The sequence below is a fragment of the Hyla sarda genome, chromosome 4 (assembly GCF_029499605.1).
Source record: "Hyla sarda isolate aHylSar1 chromosome 4, aHylSar1.hap1, whole genome shotgun sequence".
Lineage (NCBI taxonomy): Eukaryota > Metazoa > Chordata > Amphibia > Anura > Hylidae > Hyla > Hyla sarda.
In genome coordinates, this window is record NC_079192.1 from 40,594,813 (window position 1) to 40,616,834 (window position 22,022).

At 46.1% G+C, this 22,022-nt stretch overlaps 1 protein-coding gene across 2 annotated transcripts in view; it reads right to left on the reverse strand.

Annotated features, from left to right (window-relative positions):
* Positions 1-22,022, reverse strand: part of LOC130367815 (LIM homeobox transcription factor 1-alpha-like) — a 184,612-nt gene that overhangs the window by 79,241 nt on the left and 83,349 nt on the right. For both annotated transcript variants that reach the window (XM_056570638.1, XM_056570639.1), the window contains exon 6: positions 9,499-9,679. In XM_056570638.1, the coding sequence (XP_056426613.1) occupies positions 9,499-9,679 (181 nt within the window). The remainder of the gene's footprint in view (positions 1-9,498; positions 9,680-22,022) is intronic.

Sequence of the window (22,022 nt, forward strand, 5' to 3'; positions counted from 1 at the left end):
TAAAGTATAGGTCACAGTGATCTTCAACCAGCGGACCTCCAGATGTTGCAAAACTACAACTCCCGGCATGCCCGGACAGCCGTTGGTTGTCCGGGCATGCCAGGAATTGTAGTTTTGCAACATCTGGAGGTCCGCAGGTTGAAGACCACTGTTATAGGAGGTAATACTCACGTGTCCCTGCCGCTCCGGACCCGTCACCGCTCGTCACCGCTGCCCTGGATGTCGCCCTCCATCGCTGTCGCCGAGTCCTCAGGGTGTCCCCGTCGCTCTGGAATGTCTCTGCTGCCCGGTATCCTCGCTCACTGTCGCCGCCATCACGTCGCTACACACGCCGCTCCTATTGGATGACAGGTCGGATTCCGCGACAACGTAATGACGACGAAGGAGAGCGCCGGCCATGCAGGGGATCCCGACACGGAGCAAACACCGAGGAGGCAGGTAAGGGTCCCTCCGCGATCGGTGATGTCCTGTATTAGACGTGGGTCCCGGCCATTGATGGCCGCAGGGACCGCCGCGATAGGCGTGTATTCACCATATAAGACGCACGGACTTTCCCCCCCCCCCAGTTTTGGGGAAGAAAAAGTGCGTCTTATACGGCGAAAAATACGGTATTACTAGAAGAGTATGTAAGATGGTTCATTGTTTATCGTACCCATGGTATCTCAGATCCACTGTTCCACCCATTCACCCCCTCAGCTGCACAAATGTTTTTGAGAGCTGTGCACATGTTCTTATCCGACATCTCTACAAAGAATTCGGACAAACTCAATATCCTGTGAAGGTGCATTCTGGTGAAATGCCAGGGGCTATTACCATGAGGGAAGAGGAATGCCCATGGGACTGCTCTCAAAATTGTCTTTTATTACAGCTGTAATAAAGTCAGAGGGAGAGAGGAGATATTAAACATGTATGAGGAGCGTTTAATTACATTTCTAGGATGCGGGATTAAAACTGTAGAAGAGGTTACCCGAGAAGTCAGACAAAAATTAAGTCAATGCAAAAGCAATATGTAAATTCATAGCTCTGGCATGAAGAGGAAATAGGATAAATAGGAATTAGTCGGTGGTCACACTTCATCTTAAAGAAAACACATAGATATATGGATATTGCCTCTATGTTGATTTGTATAAGAAGTCAAATACATAATATAAACAGGTACAATGAAAGGGGTTGGCCCATTAACAACAGAATAGGTGAGAAATGTATTATCACTGGGGGTCCAGCTGACGTCTCTGGCAGTGTGCAAATGTGGCTGCTGCCCCATTCAGATAGGGAACTTGGGACCCCCCAGTTCCTGGAGATCACTGAAGGCCCCAGTCGATGGACCCCCCTCTGGGCATTGTTCTGCAGGTAAACCTGGTGTCCTGACATTCGTGTGAATGTTACCATGATTGGTAGCCCCTAATGAAACATTGTACAGTCCAAGTCCCCTCCATTCATGTCAATGGGAGGGGGCGTAAAGGCTAGTAAATGGTCATCACGCCTCCTCCCATAGTAGTGAATGGAGGGGGCGTGGCGGCTTGCATCACCAGTCATCGGGCACGAAGTGGAGTTCGCTCCGTGCACCGAATGACAGGGGTGCCAGACAGTGGCGTAGCAAGGAGATTACGTGAGGAGGAGGAGGTTTGTTACAGTGTGTCACCCCAGTAGTAAGGAGATTGCTTGAGGAAGGGATTTGTTACAGCGTGTCACCCCAGTAGTAAGGACATTACATGAGGAGGGGGTTTGTTACAGTGTGTCACCCCAGTAGTAAGGAGATTACATGAGGAGGAGGAGGTTTGTTACAGTGTGTCACCCCCAGTAGTAAGGAGATTACTTGAGGAGGGGGTTTGTTACAGTGCGTCACCCCTGTAGTATGGAGATTTCATGAGGAGGGGGTTTGTTACAGTGTGTCACCCTAGGAGTAAGGAGATTACATGAGGAGGAGGTTTGTTACAGTGTGTCACCCCAGTAGTAAGGAGATTACATGAGGAGGATGTTTGTTACAGTGTGTCACCCCAGTAGTAAGGAGATTACATGAGGAGGAGGTTTGTTACAGTGTGTCACCCAAGTAGTAAGGAGATTTCAAGAGGAGGAGGTTTGTTGCAGTGTGTCATCCCAGTAGTAAGGAGATTACATGAGGAGGAGGTTTTTTTATATGTGCCTGCTCGGAGTGGCCATACACTGCTACGAGCAGACACACTGTGATGTCCGAGTCGCCGCACGCATGCGCAGTATACTTGCACATCTGCACATCGCGGCAGCTATCGTCCTAGCTCATGGAGCAGGGGGAGTGTCCGCGACGTGTGCGAGTACACCACGCATGCGTGGTGACTCGCACATCGCTTCAGTGTGTCTTCTCGTAGCGGTGTATTGCCGCTCCGAGCAGGCACATCTAAAGGCACCATGTAGCAGTCCTTCAGCGGTGGATCTGCAGCGAAAAATACACTGTTGATCCGCTCGTCTGAACGTACCCTTACAGTGTGTTGCCCCAGTAGTAAGGAGATTACATGAAGAGGGGGTTTGTTAGTGTGTTACCCCAGTAGTGATCCCAGAGTTAATAGCATCACCATTTAACTCCTTGCACTCCTTATTCTGGGCACCCTGCAACAAACCCATGGAGTGCAGAACCTGCACATTTATTGAGAGTTTAGTAGCATATTTGTTTAAAATTAAAGTCGATCGCTTCTTTCACTTTTCAGAAGGAAGCAATCTGATTGGTTGCTATGGGCAACTACACCACTCTTCCTCTACACAGGTTTTGATAAAACTCCCTGTATATATTGTACACTACAGTAGAAAGAAGATGGAAGACAGTGTCCAATGATGTGGTGTAAAAAATGCGTTAGGCTTTAATGGCCCATCAATATACAAGGTGATGCGACGTTTTGACCTGACAATAATGTATTTCTCAAGCATCACCTTGTATATTGATGGGCCAATAAAACTTCAAGCTTTTTGGACACCACATCATTGGACACTGTCTTCCATCTTCTTACTACTTGTTACATAGCCTTGGTCAAGTGTGAGGACTGGCACCCACGGAGTTGGAAGTTCCTAAGATTGTGCGCTATTCCATACCTCCTTTCTATACATTGTACACTACAGGGATATTTAAAAAAAATAATAATTTTTTTAGCATTACATACAGATGCTCTGTAGGGCAGTGCATATCAGTATTGGCGGAGCAATTTGGTATGGGTGGGGTAGATTGGCGAGGGTGTGGCATACTGTGTGGGGGAGGAGCTTAGAGGCCTTCCCAGTAGGTCTCAAAGGGGGCCCCTAAATTTATTGTTACCCTACTGGTGCCGGCCCAGAGATTGCGCGGGTCCCCCGCAATCTAACATCTTATACCCTATCCTTTGGATAGGGGATAAGATGTTTTCAACTGAGTATCCCTTTAATGCTTCAGCAATGTTACAAAATTTGCTCAGGAATGATTTAGGAACGTGACAAAGAGTTCAAGATGTTGACTTGGCCTCAAAATTACCTTAAAGAGAATATAACAGGTAGCTCACCTGCACTAAACCCATTACACTGGGTTATAGTGTGGGTGAAGAGCATTAAAATGAGGGGTTACTAACTGAAATACCTTCATTAGGTGTCGCGTTCTTCTTGTAAATAGTTTCAGGGGAGCTTGGAGCCGGGGATAATTGGTATTACCACTTGCAGAAATGTCTGATCTATTAAAATATTGTGTTAATGATCCTATATGGTGAACGGTGAAAATGTAAAAAAAAAAAACATAACAAAGATCCAAAAATATAGATGTTTAATTACATAATATATAAGAAAAAATTCATAAAAAGCGATCAAAAAGAACTATCAAACAAAATGGTACCGATAAAAACTATAGATCACAGTGCAAAAAATAAGCCCTCATACAGCTCTGTAAAAATGGAAAAATAAGAAAGTTATAGGGGTCAGAAGAGGACAATTTCAAATATACTGATTTTATTCAATAATGATTGACTTTTTATTAAAGTAGTACAAAAATAGAAAAACTATATAAAGTGGGAACTGTAATAATGGCATTGAGCTACAGAATAAAGAGAACATCTAATTTTAACCATAAGGTACACTGTGAAAACCCCCCCAATTTCCAAAATCGCATGCAGTTTTGTATAAAATTTCCCCCTCCCCACAAATACGTTTTTTTTTTAGTTTCACTTTTAGTTTTAGTTACGAAGTACAATTGGTCATGCAAAAAACAAGCCCTCATATGGGTCTGTGGATGGAAAAATAAAAAAGCTTTTAGAATGCGAGGAAGAGAAAGCAAAAATGAAAATTTCCTGTGTCCTCAAGGTCAAAATGAGTCCTTTGGGGTTAAATGGGTACTTCCATTTTAGCTTGTTATCCCCTATCCATAATAAGCAGTTCAGTAGACTGACTGCTGGGACACCACCTTATCACAAGAATCCATCTTAAGGGTAGGGCCGCACGGAACGGATCCGCAGTTTATTTTACACCGCAGATTCGTCGATGATCGACTCTACAGTGTGCCTCCAGCTGTGCCTGCTTGTAGCGGATTGCTGCTACAAGCAGACACACAGCGAACTACGAGTCGCCGCGCGCATGCGCAGTGTACTCACCGTATACAGAGAGCCCCCAGAGTGGACAGCATGGGAGGGGGCACATGACAGGGGGCAGTAGGATGTGCAGGAAGGAGTGTAGAAGGTATGGGAGGGGGGCTATGTGACATAGAAAGGGGGGGAGTAGGAGTATAAGAAGTAAGGGAGGAAGAGGAGGCATCAGTGGGGAAGAAGAATCGTGCAGAGTCCCGCCCGCCCTAGTTTGGGTGTGGTGGGGCTTGTTAATGTTGTCACAGCGGCGGGAGATGGAGGGGTCTCTGGAGGCATGCTCGAGCGGTCGGCACAGTGGTCTCTGAAGGTGGTGCCCTTGGGTCAGGTGATGGTCGACCAAGGGCAAAGTAGGAGAGAGCAGAAGGAGAAGCTGCCTTCAGGTCCCCTTACAGTCTGGTGCTATATCAGGAGTTTGGTTTAATTCATTTTGCACTATGTTCAGGTCATGTAAATGTTATGGGGTAATGTTAACTTGGAAAGCTGGAGATGTTAGGGGGCATGTTATTTATGAAGACATGTAAAGTGTTATATTTATATATATATTTATGGATATATTTGCTAACTGGTTTTGGATAATAAAATTGGGTCCGCTGTGGCCTTTGCACCACATTGGAGTTTCTGTGTTTCATTGGGAAAAAGGTAGTGGGAAAAGGATGGTGAAGGCCAAGCGTAACGCTACGATCTAGGCCGAGAGCAGCCGCGATGTGTGCGAGTACACCGCGCATGTGTGGATTGCTGCTACGAGCAGGCACAGTTGGAGGCACACTGTAGGGTCCATCATTGGCAGATCTGTTCCGTGTGACCCTACCCTACCTTTACTGTTGTAATATATTTTTTGTACAATGGGTTGCAGAGCAGCAGAAGAGATTCAACTTATGGCTGCACACATGACAGTCGTGGGCCATGCAGCTACTAGGGGGCCTAAACTCTTTGCTGCCAAAAAAGATGTTGGGTAATTGGCCAATTGGTCATAGGAAAAGGGAGGAAACAAACAGCAAAGCCCTTCTGTCCTGGGTGGCAACACCTGGAATCATATTGAGGAAACTGATAGTGATCTTTGTCATGAAGCCCCCTACTTTCTATGCACATTATTGATTCTCCTCGTAAATATGTTATACAATAAATTATCAAAACTCAAGGTTTAAAGGAGTACTGCAGCGATAGACAACGTATCCACTATTTGCAGGGTCCGACCGCTGAGACCCCCCGCAATCTCCTGAACGGGGACCCAGCACTGCCACGGCTCTGTGCAGCTAGTGCTCATGTTGTCAATCCTCACTGAGGTCTACAGACACGCCCCCTCCATTCAGCACTATGGGAGAGCTGCATCTCCACCTCTCCTATAGAGATACATAGAGGGGACGTATCTGCCACGGCATCATGCTGCGGCAGACACAACTACTGCATGGGAGAGCCGGGGCAGAGCTGGGACCCTGTACAAGAGATCGCAGGGGTCCCATAGTTCGGTCCCCACGCGATCAGACACTTATGCCGTATCCTACAGATAGGGGATTAGATGTCTATTGCTGCAGTACTCTTTAAATTAAGTTCTAATGAAGAATCTTGTGTAAATACTGTAGATTGGCCCTGAATTGTAAAAAGTTTCTCAACGCTAACCTGGAGGGAGGGCTCATCTTAATTATTCACTTCAATGAACACGACTTACACAATATATTTCTAAACTGATGTTTTCTAGGTGAAAACACTAAAAAAATGACAGATGCTGACATGAAAATATGATTACAGTTAATATGTGTTAATTTTCATTTTTTGATCTGGCAAAAGAAAAGCGTTCAGATTATTTGGTTGTGGAGGAGGCTCGACGATCAAAGAGTTTCTGTCAATCCCACCCCTACTCCTTCTGTGATAAGACTCAGTCTGGGCACTCAGGGATTTCATGTCTTAAATCAGGTGCCAAGGAAAGTCTGTGGCCTAGGACGGAGGGAGAGGAAGGGGGTCCACGTGTGGGATTAAAGCTTTTCATCGCCCCATATTATATCTTACTTGTAAAGGACCCTGTTGCAGCTGTTGGTTTTATCTTATTTTTACCATCATCGCACAAACCTTCATTCAACTGCAGTTGAGTTATTTTTATACTTTCTCCTTTAATTTATAGTTCTTCATAGATATATGAGATTTTCTACCGTGCAGGTAGAATGCTCGGCGCGCAGTGGGAGCTGCATAAAAGCTCAGTCTGGAAATTATATTCTGTGGGCAGAAGGGCCTGTTCTCTAGCATAGGGGCTTCTATTCCAATTGGGATTGGATTGATATGAAAAAGTTGCACTTTCTGCAACATTTTGTTTGAAGGCATGTTGTATTATTGCATTATATTTATATTTAAAATGTGTTTTGTATTATTACATTGTACTTATATCAGTGTAAAAAACATTATTCTCATAGGCCTTTATTAAAATGTTTTGCTCCATTTGTCTTCAGGCTGCTCTGCTCCAATCAGAGGAAAATCCATCAGAAAATCTACCCAAGGGCTTAGGTCCCAGCTCTTTTCTCTCTTCTCCTGAATGATCTTCTGAACCGATTCATGACCAGATAAAAGTTGACCAAAAAGCATCTGGAAACCCAGTTTGAATGGGACAGAGCAGCCTGCAATGTTTATAAAAACATGCTGGCTGGAGAAGAACATGGAGAAAAGTTTTTAATAAAGACACATGATATCACTTATTGGCTTTTTTTCCTTATTAGTCTTTTTTTTCTTTTTTCTTTTTAGAACAGTACATTTATTCTGTTCACAAGTCAATATCTCCATTCAAAAATACTCATTCAAAAAAACATCACCACACATCCACCTACAACAATAAAACAGACAAACAAACAATCAAGTGTTATATCTGTTCCTATCAGTTTAGTATGTGGTATCTCTTCTATCTGGGGACCATATATCAAAACGATCTTTGGAATAGGGAGCTGGAAAAAAAACACTTGGTCTGTTCGCTCTAGGCAGTGCTCCTATACAGTGGTCCCTCAACATACGATGGTAATCCGTTGCAAACGGACCATTGTTTGTTGAAACCATCGCATGTTGAGGGATCCGTGCAATGTAAAGTATAGGACAGTGATCTACAACCTGGGGACCTCCAGATGTTGCAAAACTACAACACCCAGCATGCCCGGACAGCCGTTGGCTGTCCTGGCATGCTGGGTGTTGTAGTTTTGCAACATCTGGGGGTCCGCTGGTTGTAGACCACTGTTAGAGGAAGTTGTACTCACCTGTCCCCGCCGCTCTGGACCGTCACCGCTGCCTGGGATGTCGCCGTCCATCGCTGTTGCCGTGTCCCCGACGCTCCGGCAAGGCCTCTGCTTCCCCGGCATCCGCGCTCTCCGTCGCCGCCATCACGTCGCTACGCATGCCGCTCCTATTGGATCACGGGACGCCGTGCGCAGCGACGTGATGACGTCGATGCAGAGCGACAACGATGCAGTGGATCCTGAAGAGGACGCGCTGGAGCCCCGAGGGCAGGTAAGCGATCGTCAGCGGACCACACGGGGCACCGTAAACGGCTATCCGGTGGCAGCTGAAGCAGTCAGCGCTGCCGGATAGCCGTTTATGCGGCTATGTTGATGTTAATGCTGCCTTCAACATGCGATGGCCTCTGTAGGTCGGGGGGTCACTGTATTACAATGTCTTCAGGACCAGTGTAACCAATGTCACTTCCCTTTAAAGGGCCTTTCCCTCCATAAGTATTGCTGGCATAAGTTTCTAAACCATTAACACTGCATTGTATCAACTAGCAGCTATAATACATTTTCTGTTCCCTCCAGGGACAGGAGAAAGTCTGTTTTTGAAAAATAGCCAAGGGGCTGGAACACGTTGCCACATTCCCTTTTTTTCATAGACACTGGTCGAATCAGTTGGACCCACACCGATCACACACGATCACGCATATCATATCAATGCGTGTAGTGGAGGATGGCACCAGGATGTGCTGCGCTGTGCCCGTGGACCATATAAATCCAATGGAAAAGAAAAAATCCTGGCACCAGCGACTTGAATGTAACAAGACGCGTTTCGGCTTATACAGCCTTTTTCAATCGTATCATTGAAATAGGCTGTATAAGCCGAAACTAGTCTTGTTACATGTGTATTGTAATATGCTATATTACAAATAAATCCTTTATTTGTATTCAAGTCGCTGGTGCTGGGATTTTTTTCTTTTCCATATCATGTCAATGCAACTTTAACACATCCTTAAATTATGTCACCAATATGGGGAGGCTTGGTATTACTTAGCATGGGGTCACATTGAGAATACAAAAAGATGGTTTCAGGTTAAGAAGTTACATCAGTGGTTAATGGCACAGAAAAAGTCCTCTGCTGAAATTTTGAAGTTAAAATTCTCTTTTTGTTTCCTGCTAAAATGAAGCAGAAATCAAATGTAATTTGGCACAGAAACACAAAGTTTCAGATTCACCAGGAGATTCAACAGGAAGAATTCACATGTTGATTGAATAGGGATCCACATTGGGAAATTCCATGCTGAAAACATATTCACTGAAATCCTGTTAAAATCAATGAGAGTCTGATTGAAAGCAAAATTGATGTAGAATTTTACACGGAATATGAGTCAGATTTAGCACGGATTCCGACTCAAATTATTCATTGTGAATATACACACAATAGAAAAATCAACAATCAAATAAACAATAATAATAATATAAAAAATAAAGCTCAACAACTCCTCCGTCAATATTGAAGCATATCACTTATCCAGCACGCTGTCCCATTTATCTACTTGCTCCAAACTTAGATCAGATGCGTCTAGGGCTGTAAAGCAACTGATCGCAGCAGAAGCCCAGCCTCCCCTTGAAGTTTCGCTTCACACTTGCTGAGGAAATACACCATTTGTGGTAAAATAGTAATTTGTGCAAATCCGTGTTTTACGGATACAAAGAGAATTTTAATATCGATGCTCACTTACTTTTCATAGTCTTCTTTGCAGTACAGCTGACGGTTACGGTAATAGCAGGTCCCGGAGAGGATTTGTAGACAGGCTGCGCACTTTACACAGCACTCGTGCCAAGATCTGTCATTCACTCTGAGCAGGAACCGGTCTGAGATTGTGCATCCACAACCCGCACATGGCTCATTCATCTTGTGATCTGAAAAAACAAACCTCTCAAGGTTCAGATTTTATACATCATCCACAATTTTTATGAATGCATATCGGGCAGGGTTTAACAGAAGACCTATAGAAAACAATGAAAAATACAAATATCGACAGATGAAACCTTAAAGGGGTACTCCGGTGAAAAACTTTTTTTTTTTAAATGAACTGGTGCCAGAAAGTTAAACAGATTTGTAAATTACTTCTATTAAAAAATCTTAATCCTTTCAATACTTTTTAGCAGCTGTATGCTACAGAGGAAATTCTTTTCTTTTTGAATTTCTTTTTTGTCTTGTCCACAGTACTCTCTGCTGACACAAACTGTCCAGAGCAGCATAGGTTTGCTATGGGGATTTTTTGCCTGCTCTGGACAGTTCCTGATACAGGCATCAGGTATCAGCAGAGAGCACTGTGGACAGGACAAAAAAAAAGAAAGTAAAAAAGAATAGAGTTTCCTCTGTAGCATATAGCTGCTAATAAGTACTGGAAGGGTAAAGATTTTTTAATAGTAGTAATTTAAAAATCTGTTTAACTTTCTGGCACCAGTTGATTTAAAAAAATAATAATAATCTACCGGAGTACCCCTTTAGTTCATGGACGTTGATCATCAACATCATTTCAACGTCTGACATTACACCATGTCTATGCAAGCGATGGAAACCATTGCTGAAATAGTCGAGAGATGGACAACCTTATGAAAGTTCTTCTCATCATCCCAGGTACATGTCATCGGTCTCTACACAGACTGAACATCGGATTGGGTTGAAAAATTTGGTAGCTTGTGTTAAAGTTTATTTTGTGAACAGACATGTTTTAGCAGAGAGGAATATTTTTTTGTTTTTTTTAATGGTCAAAATTATTAACCCACTGTTTCCAGGCTAGGAATTTTTCCTTTCATTGAGAGAGTTTCTGTTCATAGAGCTGAGATATCTGTTTCCAAATACAGATGCTTTGGTGAGAGAGGCAGGCGATCTGCTGTGTAAGGAAGACCATGGCAATGCTCTTACACTTAAGAGTATCTTATCTTTTCCGTAAATACAATACTTGGATCAGCCAAGTTTCCAGATTTATTACAGTATGGAGTTGGCACTTACCTCATTGGAGAAGAAAGGGTCATCTATGTTTGTGGGTCCACAAATTTGCAAGTTTAGCCATCACTTGTCTGATGTGTATGGGCTGTATTTGCCAACAAACATCTGATCTCTATTGCCAACTTTATTCAGTAGTAATATACAGTAATTTTTTGAAAACATATTTTACTGTGCAGGATATAGCTATCATCTGCTTGACAGACTGGGTGATAACTAGCACCCCCTTCAATCATTGGAACACCTTTATTTCTTCAGTTGGCCACAGACATGAGGCTAGGTTCACATCTCTGTCGGAGGCTCTGTTCAGGGCCTTTGTTGCACATTCTGTTCAGCAACGGATTCTGTTCATCCTTCAACCTGCACGTCCAGATATTCTACCACCTCGCTCGCCTCCACCTCAAAAACATTTCTTGAATCTGCTCTTTTCTCAACTTTAACTCATTCCCTCATCATCTCCTGCTTGGACAACTGCATCATCCTCCATTATCCACCTAACACCCATGTTCCCCTCCAATCTATCCTCAAATCTGCTGCCCGACTAATCCACCTCTCCCCTCATTCCTCCACTGCCTCTCCCCTCTGTCTATCCCTTCACTAGCTTCCCACTGCCCAATGAATTCAGTTTAAAATGTTCACCATGACATACAAGGCCATGCACTACCCGACCCCTCCATACTTTTCTGACCTGATCTCCTGATACCACCCTTCACGTAATCTCTGATCCTCACAAGACCTTTGTCTGTGCTTTCCCATCTAATCTTCCCAAGAACTTCTCCAAGATTTTTCCTGAGCTTTCCCCATTATCTGGAACTCAATGCTCCAACAAATTAGACTTTTGCCAACCATCAAAACCTTAAATCTAAACCTTAAATGCAACTTGAAAGCCTATCTCTTCAGAATACCATACAACCTACACTACCCTGCTGCTGCTGTAGTGCACTGTGAATGGCTGCTTTTTTTTTTACCTCCTGTGCCCTTTCCGTCACCCTGTAGATTGAAAGCCCTCATGGGCATGATTCCTTTCTCCCTCTGTACCAGTTTATTAATTACCTTTTTCATGTCTATTGTACTTGATTTTATGTTGTTATATGTATTTTAACACCCACTATCCTATGTAATGCTCTCTGAGTCCAGGATTGAGTATGTGAAATCCAACATGTCTTGATCTTCTTTCCTGACATCTGCTGTTAGGGTACAGTCATATGGCCCCCAGACATTGGTTTCCAAAAGCTTATCTCTTGTCACGGTGCCGGCTGGCAGGAGGTGGATCCTCTGTGCCAGAGAGGGATTGGCGAGGACCGCGCTAGTGGACCGGTTCTAAGCCACTACAGGTTTTCACCAGAGCCCGCCGCAAAGCGGGATGGTCTTGCTGCGGCGGTAGTGACCAGGTCGTATCCACTAGCAACGGCTCACCTCTCTGGCTGCTGAAGATACTGAAGAAAGGCGAGGTACAAGGGAGTGGGCAGTAGCAAGGTCGGACGTAGCAGAAGGTCGGGGGCAGGCGGCAAGGTTCGTAGTCAGGGGAGATAGCAAAGGTACTGGTACACAGGCTATAAAACACACAATACGCTTTCACAAGGCACAAGGGCAACAAGATCCGGCAAGGGAGTGCAAGGGAGGAGACTAGATATAGCCAGGGAACAGGTGGGAACCAATTAAGCTAATTGGGCCAGGCACCAATCATTGGTGCACTGGCCCTTTAAGTCTCAGGGAGCTGGCGCGCGCGCGCCCTAGAGAGCGGAGCCGCGCGCGCCAGCACATGACAGCAGGGGACGGGAACGGGTAAGTGACCTGGGATGCGATTCGCGAGCGGGCGCGTCCCGCTGTGCGAATCGCATCCCCAACGGCCATGACAGAGCAGCGCTCCCGGTCAGCGGGACTGACCGGGGAGCTGCAGGGAAAGAGACGCCGTGAGCGCTCCGGGGAGGAGCGGGGACCCGGAGCGCTAGGCGTAACAGTACCCCCCCCCTTAGGTCTCCCCTTCTCTTTATCGGGTAACTGCCTCCCCTGGGATGAGGACACCGGGAAAGGATGGAGGGATTCCTCAACGGCAGGCAGAACCGCAGGAGTAGGAATGGGGAGAGAGGGCAGAGGGCGGGACCTGGCACGGGGCAGTGTGACACCAGGACGAGGGCCATGAGGGGACACAGAAGCTTGCCTGATGGAACTGGGAGGGGGGGAGGGGCATTTCCTGTGGCAGGCAGAGTCCTTAATGACCTTAGGGGGACCAGATACAGGAGGAACCACAGAGTTACGGCAAGGGTTACTGGGAACCGGTTTTAGACAGTTCTTGGAACAAGAGGACCCCCAACTCTTGATCTCCCCAGTGGACCAATCCAGGGTTGGGGAATGAAGTTGAAGCCAGGGAAGTCCAAGGAGAATTTCCGAGGTGCAATTGGGGAGGACCAAAAGTTCAATCCTCTCGTGGTGAGATCCGATGCTCATAAGAAGGGGCTCCGTGCGGAAACGTATGGTACAGTCCAACCTGGCTCCGTTGACCGCGGAAATGTGGAGTGGCTTGACAAGACGGGTCACCGGAATACGGAATTTATTCACAAAGGAGTCCCGAATAAAATTCCCAGAAGCTCCAGAGTCCAGGCAGGCCACGGCTGAGAGGGGAGAGCTGGCTGAAGTGGAAATCCGAACAGGTACCGTGAGACGTGGAGAAGCCGACTTGGCATCAAGAGACGCCACACCCACGAGAGCTGAGTGCGAGCGTGCGTTTCCCAGACGTGGAGGACGGATTGGGCAATCCACCAGAAAATGTTCAGTACTGGCACAGTACAGACAAAGATTCTCTTCCTTACGGCGATTCCTCTCTTCCAGGGTCAGGCGAGACCGATCCACTTGCATGGCCTCCTCGGCGGGAGGCCTAGGCGCAGATTGCAGTGGAGACTGTGGGAGAGGTGGCCAGAGATCTAAGTCTTTTTCCTGGCGGAGCTCTTGATGCCTCTCAGAAAAACGCATGTCAATGCGAGTGGCTAGATGAATGAGTTCATGCAGGCTAGCAGGAGTCTCTCGTGCGGCCAGAACATCTTTAATGTTGCTGGATAGGCCTTTTTTAAAGGTCGCGCAGAGAGCCTCATTATTCCAGGATAGTTCAGAAGCAAGAGTACGGAATTGTATGGCGTACTCGCCAACGGAGGAATTACCCTGGACCAGGTTCAGCAGGGCAGTCTCAGCAGAAGAGGCTCGGGCAGGTTCCTCAAAGACACTTCGAATTTCCGAGAAGAAGGAGTGAACAGAGGCAGTGACGGGGTCATTGCGGTCCCAGAGCGGTGTGGCCCATGACAGGGCTTTTCCAGACAGAAGGCTGACTACGAAAGCCACCTTAGACCTTTCAGTAGGAAACAGGTCCGACATCATCTCCAAGTGCAGAGAACATTGCGAAAGGAAGCCACGGCAAAACTTAGAGTCCCCATTAAATTTGTCCGGCAAAGACAGGCGGAGGCTAGGAGTGGCCACTCGCTGCGGAAGGGGTGCAGGAGCTGGCGGAGGAGATGATTGCTGATGAAGTTGCGACTGAAGTTGGTGCACAATGGTGGACATTTCTGACATCTGGTGGGTTAGATGGGCGATCTGTCGGGCTTGCTGGGCGACCACCGTGGTGATATCAGAGGCAACTGGCAGGGGAACCTCAGCGGGATCCATGGCCGGATCTACTGTCACGGTGCCGGCTGGCAGGAGGTGGATCCTCTGTGCCAGAGAGGGATTGGCGAGGACCGCGCTAGTGGACCGGTTCTAAGCCACTACAGGTTTTCACCAGAGCCCGCCGCAAAGCGGGATGGTCTTGCTGCGGCGGTAGTGACCAGGTCGTATCCACTAGCAACGGCTCACCTCTCTGGCTGCTGAAGATACTGAAGAAAGGCGAGGTACAAGGGAGTGGGCAGTAGCAAGGTCGGACGTAGCAGAAGGTCGGGGGCAGGCGGCAAGGTTCGTAGTCAGGGGAGATAGCAAAGGTACTGGTACACAGGCTATAAAACACACAATACGCTTTCACAAGGCACAAGGGCAACAAGATCCGGCAAGGGAGTGCAAGGGAGGAGACTAGATATAGCCAGGGAACAGGTGGGAACCAATTAAGCTAATTGGGCCAGGCACCAATCATTGGTGCACTGGCCCTTTAAGTCTCAGGGAGCTGGCGCGCGCGCGCCCTAGAGAGCGGAGCCGCGCGCGCCAGCACATGACAGCAGGGGACGGGAACGGGTAAGTGACCTGGGATGCGATTCGCGAGCGGGCGCGTCCCGCTGTGCGAATCGCATCCCCAACGGCCATGACAGAGCAGCGCTCCCGGTCAGCGGGACTGACCGGGGAGCTGCAGGGAAAGAGACGCCGTGAGCGCTCCGGGGAGGAGCGGGGACCCGGAGCGCTAGGCGTAACATCTCTAATATGTATGATCAGTCAAGAGTGCCCAGTCAAGAATGTATCTGTGCATTGTTTAAGAAAATATAAATGCTGAGAATTAAAAAAATAAATATTGAGCAGTCAATAATAGACATTTATATTATCTCAAGATGTTTATCAGACCCACAAACAATAATTCTCATCAGTTACTCTTTGTAATCTCAGCACAACAAGGCAATCGGTTGAGAATTTCTCATTTATAGAAATATTAATGTGAAATTGGTTGACTTTTACTATGGTCAAGAATGAAAATGGAAAAATATCATTGTGTGCATGTGCTGTGAAGACAAATACCTCACAATGTATCAACATTTGTAGGTAGAGGTTCAAATGAATGTTTCTACAGTCATCTGCCATGTTTAAAGTGTACCTATCATAACGTTTTATATAATGTAGAAAATAACATTATATGTATATTGATAATATACATTGCTTAAACAATGTGTATAGTTATGTCCCTGAAGCTATTGCCTGTGTGTCTCTGTAAAGAGACCAAATGCAGGAAGTGAGGGCAGGACAAGCAGGGCTCTGTACACTGAGGACAAGCAGGGCTCTGTACACTAAGGACCAACAGGGCTCTGTGCTCCGAGGACAAGCAGGGCTCTGTACACTGAGAACAAGCGGGGCTCTGTTCACTGAGAACAAGCAGGGCTCTGTGCACCGAGGACAAGCAGGGCTCTGTACACTGAGGAGAAGCAGGGCTCTGTGCACTGAGGACAAGTGGGGCTCTGTACACTGAGAACAAGCAGGGCTCTGTGCACCGAGGACAAGCAGGGCTCTGTACACTGAGGACAAGCAGGGCTCTGTGCACTGAGGACAAGCAGGGCTCTGTACACTGAGGACAAGCAGGGCTCTGTACACTGAGGACAAGCAGGGCTCTGTACACTGAGGACAAGCAGGGCTCTGTACACTGAGGACAAGCGGGGTTCTGTACACTAAGGACAAGCGGGGCTCTGTACACTGAGGACAAGCAGGGCTCTGTGCACTGAGGACAAGCAGGGCTCTGTGCACCGAGGACAAGCGGGGCTCTGTGCACCGAGGACAAGCGGGGCTCTGTACACCGAGGACAAGCAGGGCTCTGTGCACTGAGGACAAGCAGGGCTCTGTACACCGAGGACAAGCAGGGCTCTGTGCACCGAGGACAAGCAGGGCTCTGTGCACCGAGGACAAGCAGGGCTCTGTACACTGAGGACAAGCAGGGCTCTGTGCACCGAGGACAAGTAGGGCTCTGTACACCGAGGACAAGCAGGGCTCTGTACACCGAGGACAAGCAGGGCTCTGTACACTGAGGACAAGCAGGGCTCTGTACACTGAGGACAAGCAGGGCTCTGTACACTGAGGATAAGCAAGGCTCTGTACACTGAGGACAAGAAGGGCTTTGTACACTGAGGACAAGCAGGGCTCTTTACACTGAGGACAAGCAGGGCTCTGTACACTGAGGACAAGTGGGGCTCTGTACACTGAGGACAAGCAGGGCTCTGTACACTGAAGACAAGCGGGGCTTTATACACTGAGGACAAGCAGGGCTCTGTACACTGAGGACAAGAAGGGCTCTGTACACTGAGGACAAGCAGGGCTCTTTACACTGAGGACAAGCAGGGCTCTGTACACTGAGGACAAGCGGGGCTCTGTACATTGAGGACAAGCAGGGCTCTGTACACTGAGGACAAGCGGGGCTCTATACACTGAGGACAAGCAGGGCTCTGTACACTGAGGACAAGAAGGGCTCTGTACACGGAGGACAAGCAGGGCTCTTTACACTGAGGACAAGCAGGGCTCTGTACACTGAAGACAAGCAGGGCTCTGTACACTGAGGACAAGCAGGGCTCTGTACACTGAGGACCAGCAGGGCTCTGTACACTGAGGACAAGCAGGGTCTGTACACTGAGGACCAGCAGGGCTCTGTGCACTAAGGACAAACAGGGCTCTGTGAACTTAGGACAAGAAGGGCTCTGTGCAGTGAGGACCAGCAGGGCTCTGTGCAGTGAGGACCAGCAGGTCTCTGTACATTGAGGACAATCAGGGCTCTGTGCACTAAGGACAAACAGGGCTCTGTGCACTGAGGACAAGAAGGGCTCTATACACTGAGGACAAGCAGGGCTCTGTACACTGAGGACAAGCAGGGCTCTGTACACTGAGGACAAGCAGGGCTCTGTACACTGAGGACAAGCAGGGCTCTGTGCACTGAGGACAAGCAGGGCTCTGTACACTGAGGACAAGCAGGGCTCTGTACACTGAGGACAAGCAGGGCTCTGTGCACTTAGGACAAGAAAGGCTCTGAGCAGTGAGGACCAGAAGGGCTCTGTACACTGAGAACAAGCAGGGCTCTGTGCACTAAGGACAAACAGGGCTCTGTGCACTGAGGACAAGCAGGATTCTGCGCACTGAGGCTCTATGACACGCTCCAGACTGACACATCAGAATGATTGACAAGCCAGGAGCAGGCACAGAGCCCTCACTTCCTGTATTTGGTCTCCTCACAGAGACACACAGACAATAGCTGTAGAGATAGAATTTTTTTTCGCCCCCAAATATAATTCTTTTTAACCAATGTATATTACAAATATACATATAATGGTATTATCTACATAATATAAAAAGTTTTTGCTAATGACAGGTACACTTGAATAAACTTTTTCATTTTGTTTAAATATTTCCCACTTCTATCATATTTTTTTTTACTGGGGATTGTTTGTCTTTTGGTTTGTAGTCAGATCTATTTTATTTAAATTGTTGAAATGAAGAAAAAAATCAAGCCCTTGAAATCAAGACAGAAATGCCCGCTTGAAAGTAAGAAAAAGAAAAAAGTCATAGACAATTTGATAGATTTTCTCCATACCTCTCCACCACCATCATTTTATCTGTAGTCAAGTGTAAAACCCAAATACATCTGTTTACCACAGGAAATAAGAACATGTAGCTTTGTGTCTGATTTTATCTGGTACTTCATCTCTGGCATCCCTTCAAAGTTAGAGATGAAGCATTCGAAATGTGGAGGCAGAGAGAATATCCATCCTATGTACACAGGGCTAAACTTGACCTTCATAAAGTCAATCTTCAGTACAAACACAAGTGGAGTGAGTTTCAACTTTGTGACCTCGGCAATGTTAACTCCTTGCAGTGACTGCAGTAGGAATTGTTACTTGTTGCATTAGCGAATACTCATACATTTATTTATTTTTTATTCATATAAGATTATAAACTGAAAATCCAGAACTAGAGCTGGATTATCGTATACCCCATGCCATCTATACACACACACAGACACTGTCTAGACGTCACCATGATTTTCAGGCAACCAAAGACCCCCTATGGACCACCTAAGTGCCAGAATACCAGTTAAATTCCTGTTATTCTGTCACAGAGACAAAAAGGACATCCTGATACATTGCTAAGGTAAAGATTAGATTTGGTGGGTATAGAGATGAGTGAATGGATTTGGCACACATTGACTGTGAATTTGAAACTTTAGAGGATTAATATATCTCAAAATCACACCGACTAATACTAGCACACAGCTGCACATTTCTGCCTTCTCCATTATGTTCCGTACTGTCCTATACTGCTGCTAATACTACTACTACTACTACTACTACTACTAACCCTATATCTCCTTCCTTTTGCCTCATGTTCTGTACTGTATTGCCACTACTACTACTACTACTTCTACTACTGCTATCCCTACAGAGCCACACATTTTCTGCTTTGTCCATCATGTTCTATACTGTACTGCTACTACTACTAGCCCTATACTGCCTTGTCCATCATGTTCTACACTGTACTACTACTAGCCCTACACTGCCTTGTCCATTATGTCCCATACTGTACTGCTGCCTCTACTACTTGTCCTACACAGCCGCACATCTCCTGCCCTCTCCATCATGTTCCATAATGTACTGCTACTACTACTACTACTACTACTAGCCCTACACTGCATTGTCCATCATGTTCCATACTGTACTGCTGCCTCTACTACTTGTCCTACACAGTCACACATCTCCAGCCTTGTCCATCATGTCCCATGCTGAACTGCTGCTAGTACTACTACTACATGCTCTAAACAGCAGGAAATGTCCTGCCTTGTCCATTATGTCCCATACTGAACTGCTGCTACTACTACTACTACTAGACCTACACAGCTGCGCATCTCTTGCCTTCTCCATCATGTTTCATACTGTTCTGTTGCTACTAGGATCCCTGCACAGAATAAATATAAAGAAGAAACCTAAAATCTAGGAGACCATGGAGTGTTAAATCAGACTAACTCATATTGGACACTAAATTCGCTAATCTCTTGTTTAGCATGGCTGTTTTAGCCATTTTCACATTATATTAGAATTTTTTCCCCTAAACCTATCCTAAATGATTACTTCATGTTTTCTAATTTAAGGATTCAAAGGCATAGATTATTTTATAGAAATTGGGTACATATAATATATAAAATAATACTGCTATACCGTGCTCATATCATATTGGGATATTTACTAGGAAAAATAAAGGACTGTGGCTCTGATTTAATAGCTACATGGTTCTCTACTGCTGGCCTTGCCAGTCTGTGTATGAGTTCTACAGACCACAAATGGCATCAGAAGGCCCATTGACCCCCACTACTAAATAGTTTTGGTGGCCAAACATTAATGTTTACTGCGGTAAGGAGCAGAGGACAAGTCTCTGACAGACACATTTTGCTCTTCTTTTGGTTTACACAAAGAATAGGACATGTTGATCCATGTTGATCTCCCAAAAACAGACATCAAGGAACAGTCAAGTTGCTCCAAAATGCATTAGACTGTCAGTAGATCCTTTTAACATTGGAAGGATCTGCCAATACTTATCTAACGTATAAGTAGTTTGTTTATTACAAATTACTGTATACCTAGGGAGGCATCCAGAAAACAGCTGAGGCTAAGAATATGCTCCTCTTTACTGAAGTAAACGCAACACACACAATGCTTTTATGTTACCTGTCCTGACTGACATTTCAGTCATCTATATGTACTATATATGACCAGTTAAAACATAAAGAGTACATACCAGTTTGTTATCAATGCCAGGCTTGACTAGATTGTCAGTAGATCCTACCAGGAGCATTCCGCCAACAAAAATTTATGGCCACTTGTAGGTAACCATTGTGGTTTGTAGCCACAAACCACTGATCATATTACTAAATGGATCAGTGTTTAATTTTCATTGGTTTTCTAATCATGACAACCCCCTTTTATTAAATGATATTGGCTCTGTAAAGGAGGCCTGCCCTCTAATCCCTGGAAACAGTGATGAGTCCTAAGAACTTGAAGGAGCCATAAGGGGGGTCATTGTGAGTCCCAAATGATTCTTCTGTTGTGAGGTACTTGGGTTTCTGGAGCATCTGGTTAGGAGGAGAGTTGAGAAAAAATGGAGATGGAGAAGGGGTTTCCCCAGATTTCAGCTCTCCTAAATGACCTTTTGTTATCAGGACACATCCCCCATGGTGTCTAAGCCAACGACCACTTACTCCACATCTATTTTTGCTCAGGTCTCTTTCATATCAAATCAAGTAATCATCAGATGGGCGTAAACTTAAAGGGGTATTCCGGGCAAAAACATCTTATCCCGCCGCTGGGACCCCCCGCAATCTCCCTGCAGCACCCGCATTCTATGCAGGGCGGGGTCTCTAGTTTCGGAAACCTCCAGGTTTCCGGGACTGTAGATGTGATGTAACACCACGCCCCCTCATGACATCATAGGGGATAAGATGTTTTTGCCCGGAATACCCCTTTAAAGTTAAACTGACAGGTTGTTCACCCCTACTAAACATACAATACACTGGTTATGGTGCGGGTGAACAAGAGTTATTATTATTTAAAGAGCCAATGCACATGCTCTCTATCACCCAAAGTGCAAATGTGTCACGCTACAAAAACCTGCACAAAGGATGCGGTCTATCAAACCTACCCAACAAACCTACCCTTCACCTCCGGGCCATAAGGCACATGCAAGGGTCTGGGTTCAATGTCCCTTTTCGCCAAAGCTACTAAGGGACCACAAATGCACCTGGCTTCAACCTAGGCGTTAACCAAGGTGTCAGCCAAGGAGCCATATACTGATGGCATCTCGGCCAAAGCCAAGATGCCTGGGGGTTGCAGGGAGGTGAGGAACCTGATGGCCACACACACCTCTCCTAGACCAGCTAGAGGGACATCCAGAAGGGCCACTGCACCCTGAAAAATCCTGTGGACACACAATCACATATAGTGGCACAGTGACAAACAAAAAAAAAAAATGAGTGGATGAGTGCAGATATACTACCCTGACATCCAGCTGGACCTATGAAAAATGTCTCTAATACTAGCCAGAAGGCCGGGAATCAAGAGGTAAGTGCCAAAAGTGTAGAGGTAGGTGCCAGTGTTCAACTCAGCAAGCCTATCCTCCCAGTGAGTTTCGGCACAGGAACCAATTTAAGTAAGTAATACATCATTTTACTCTGATTCACTCACACTATAACCTAGTGCGGGCAGGGGCAACCTTCGGCACTGGAGATGCCATGATGCTCCCATGATGCTTTGGCAGCATTTTGACTGAAAGAGCATCATAGGAGATGTAGTCCAAAACATCTGCAGTGCAGAAGGTTGCCTATACCTGACCTAGTGTATTGGGTTTAGTGTGAGTAAACAGTCTGTCAGTTTCCCTTTAAAGTGTTAGTCTCACTTTGCTCTGGTGGCGGGATACATTAAAACTTCCCTGGGCAATCATGTAGCCTGACAATTGCCGTGAGACTCATGTGATCTAACGAAATCCCGGGAACTTTGACGCCGGAGGTCCCACTAAAGTCTAAGGCACCTCTAGCATTGAAATTCCCAGATC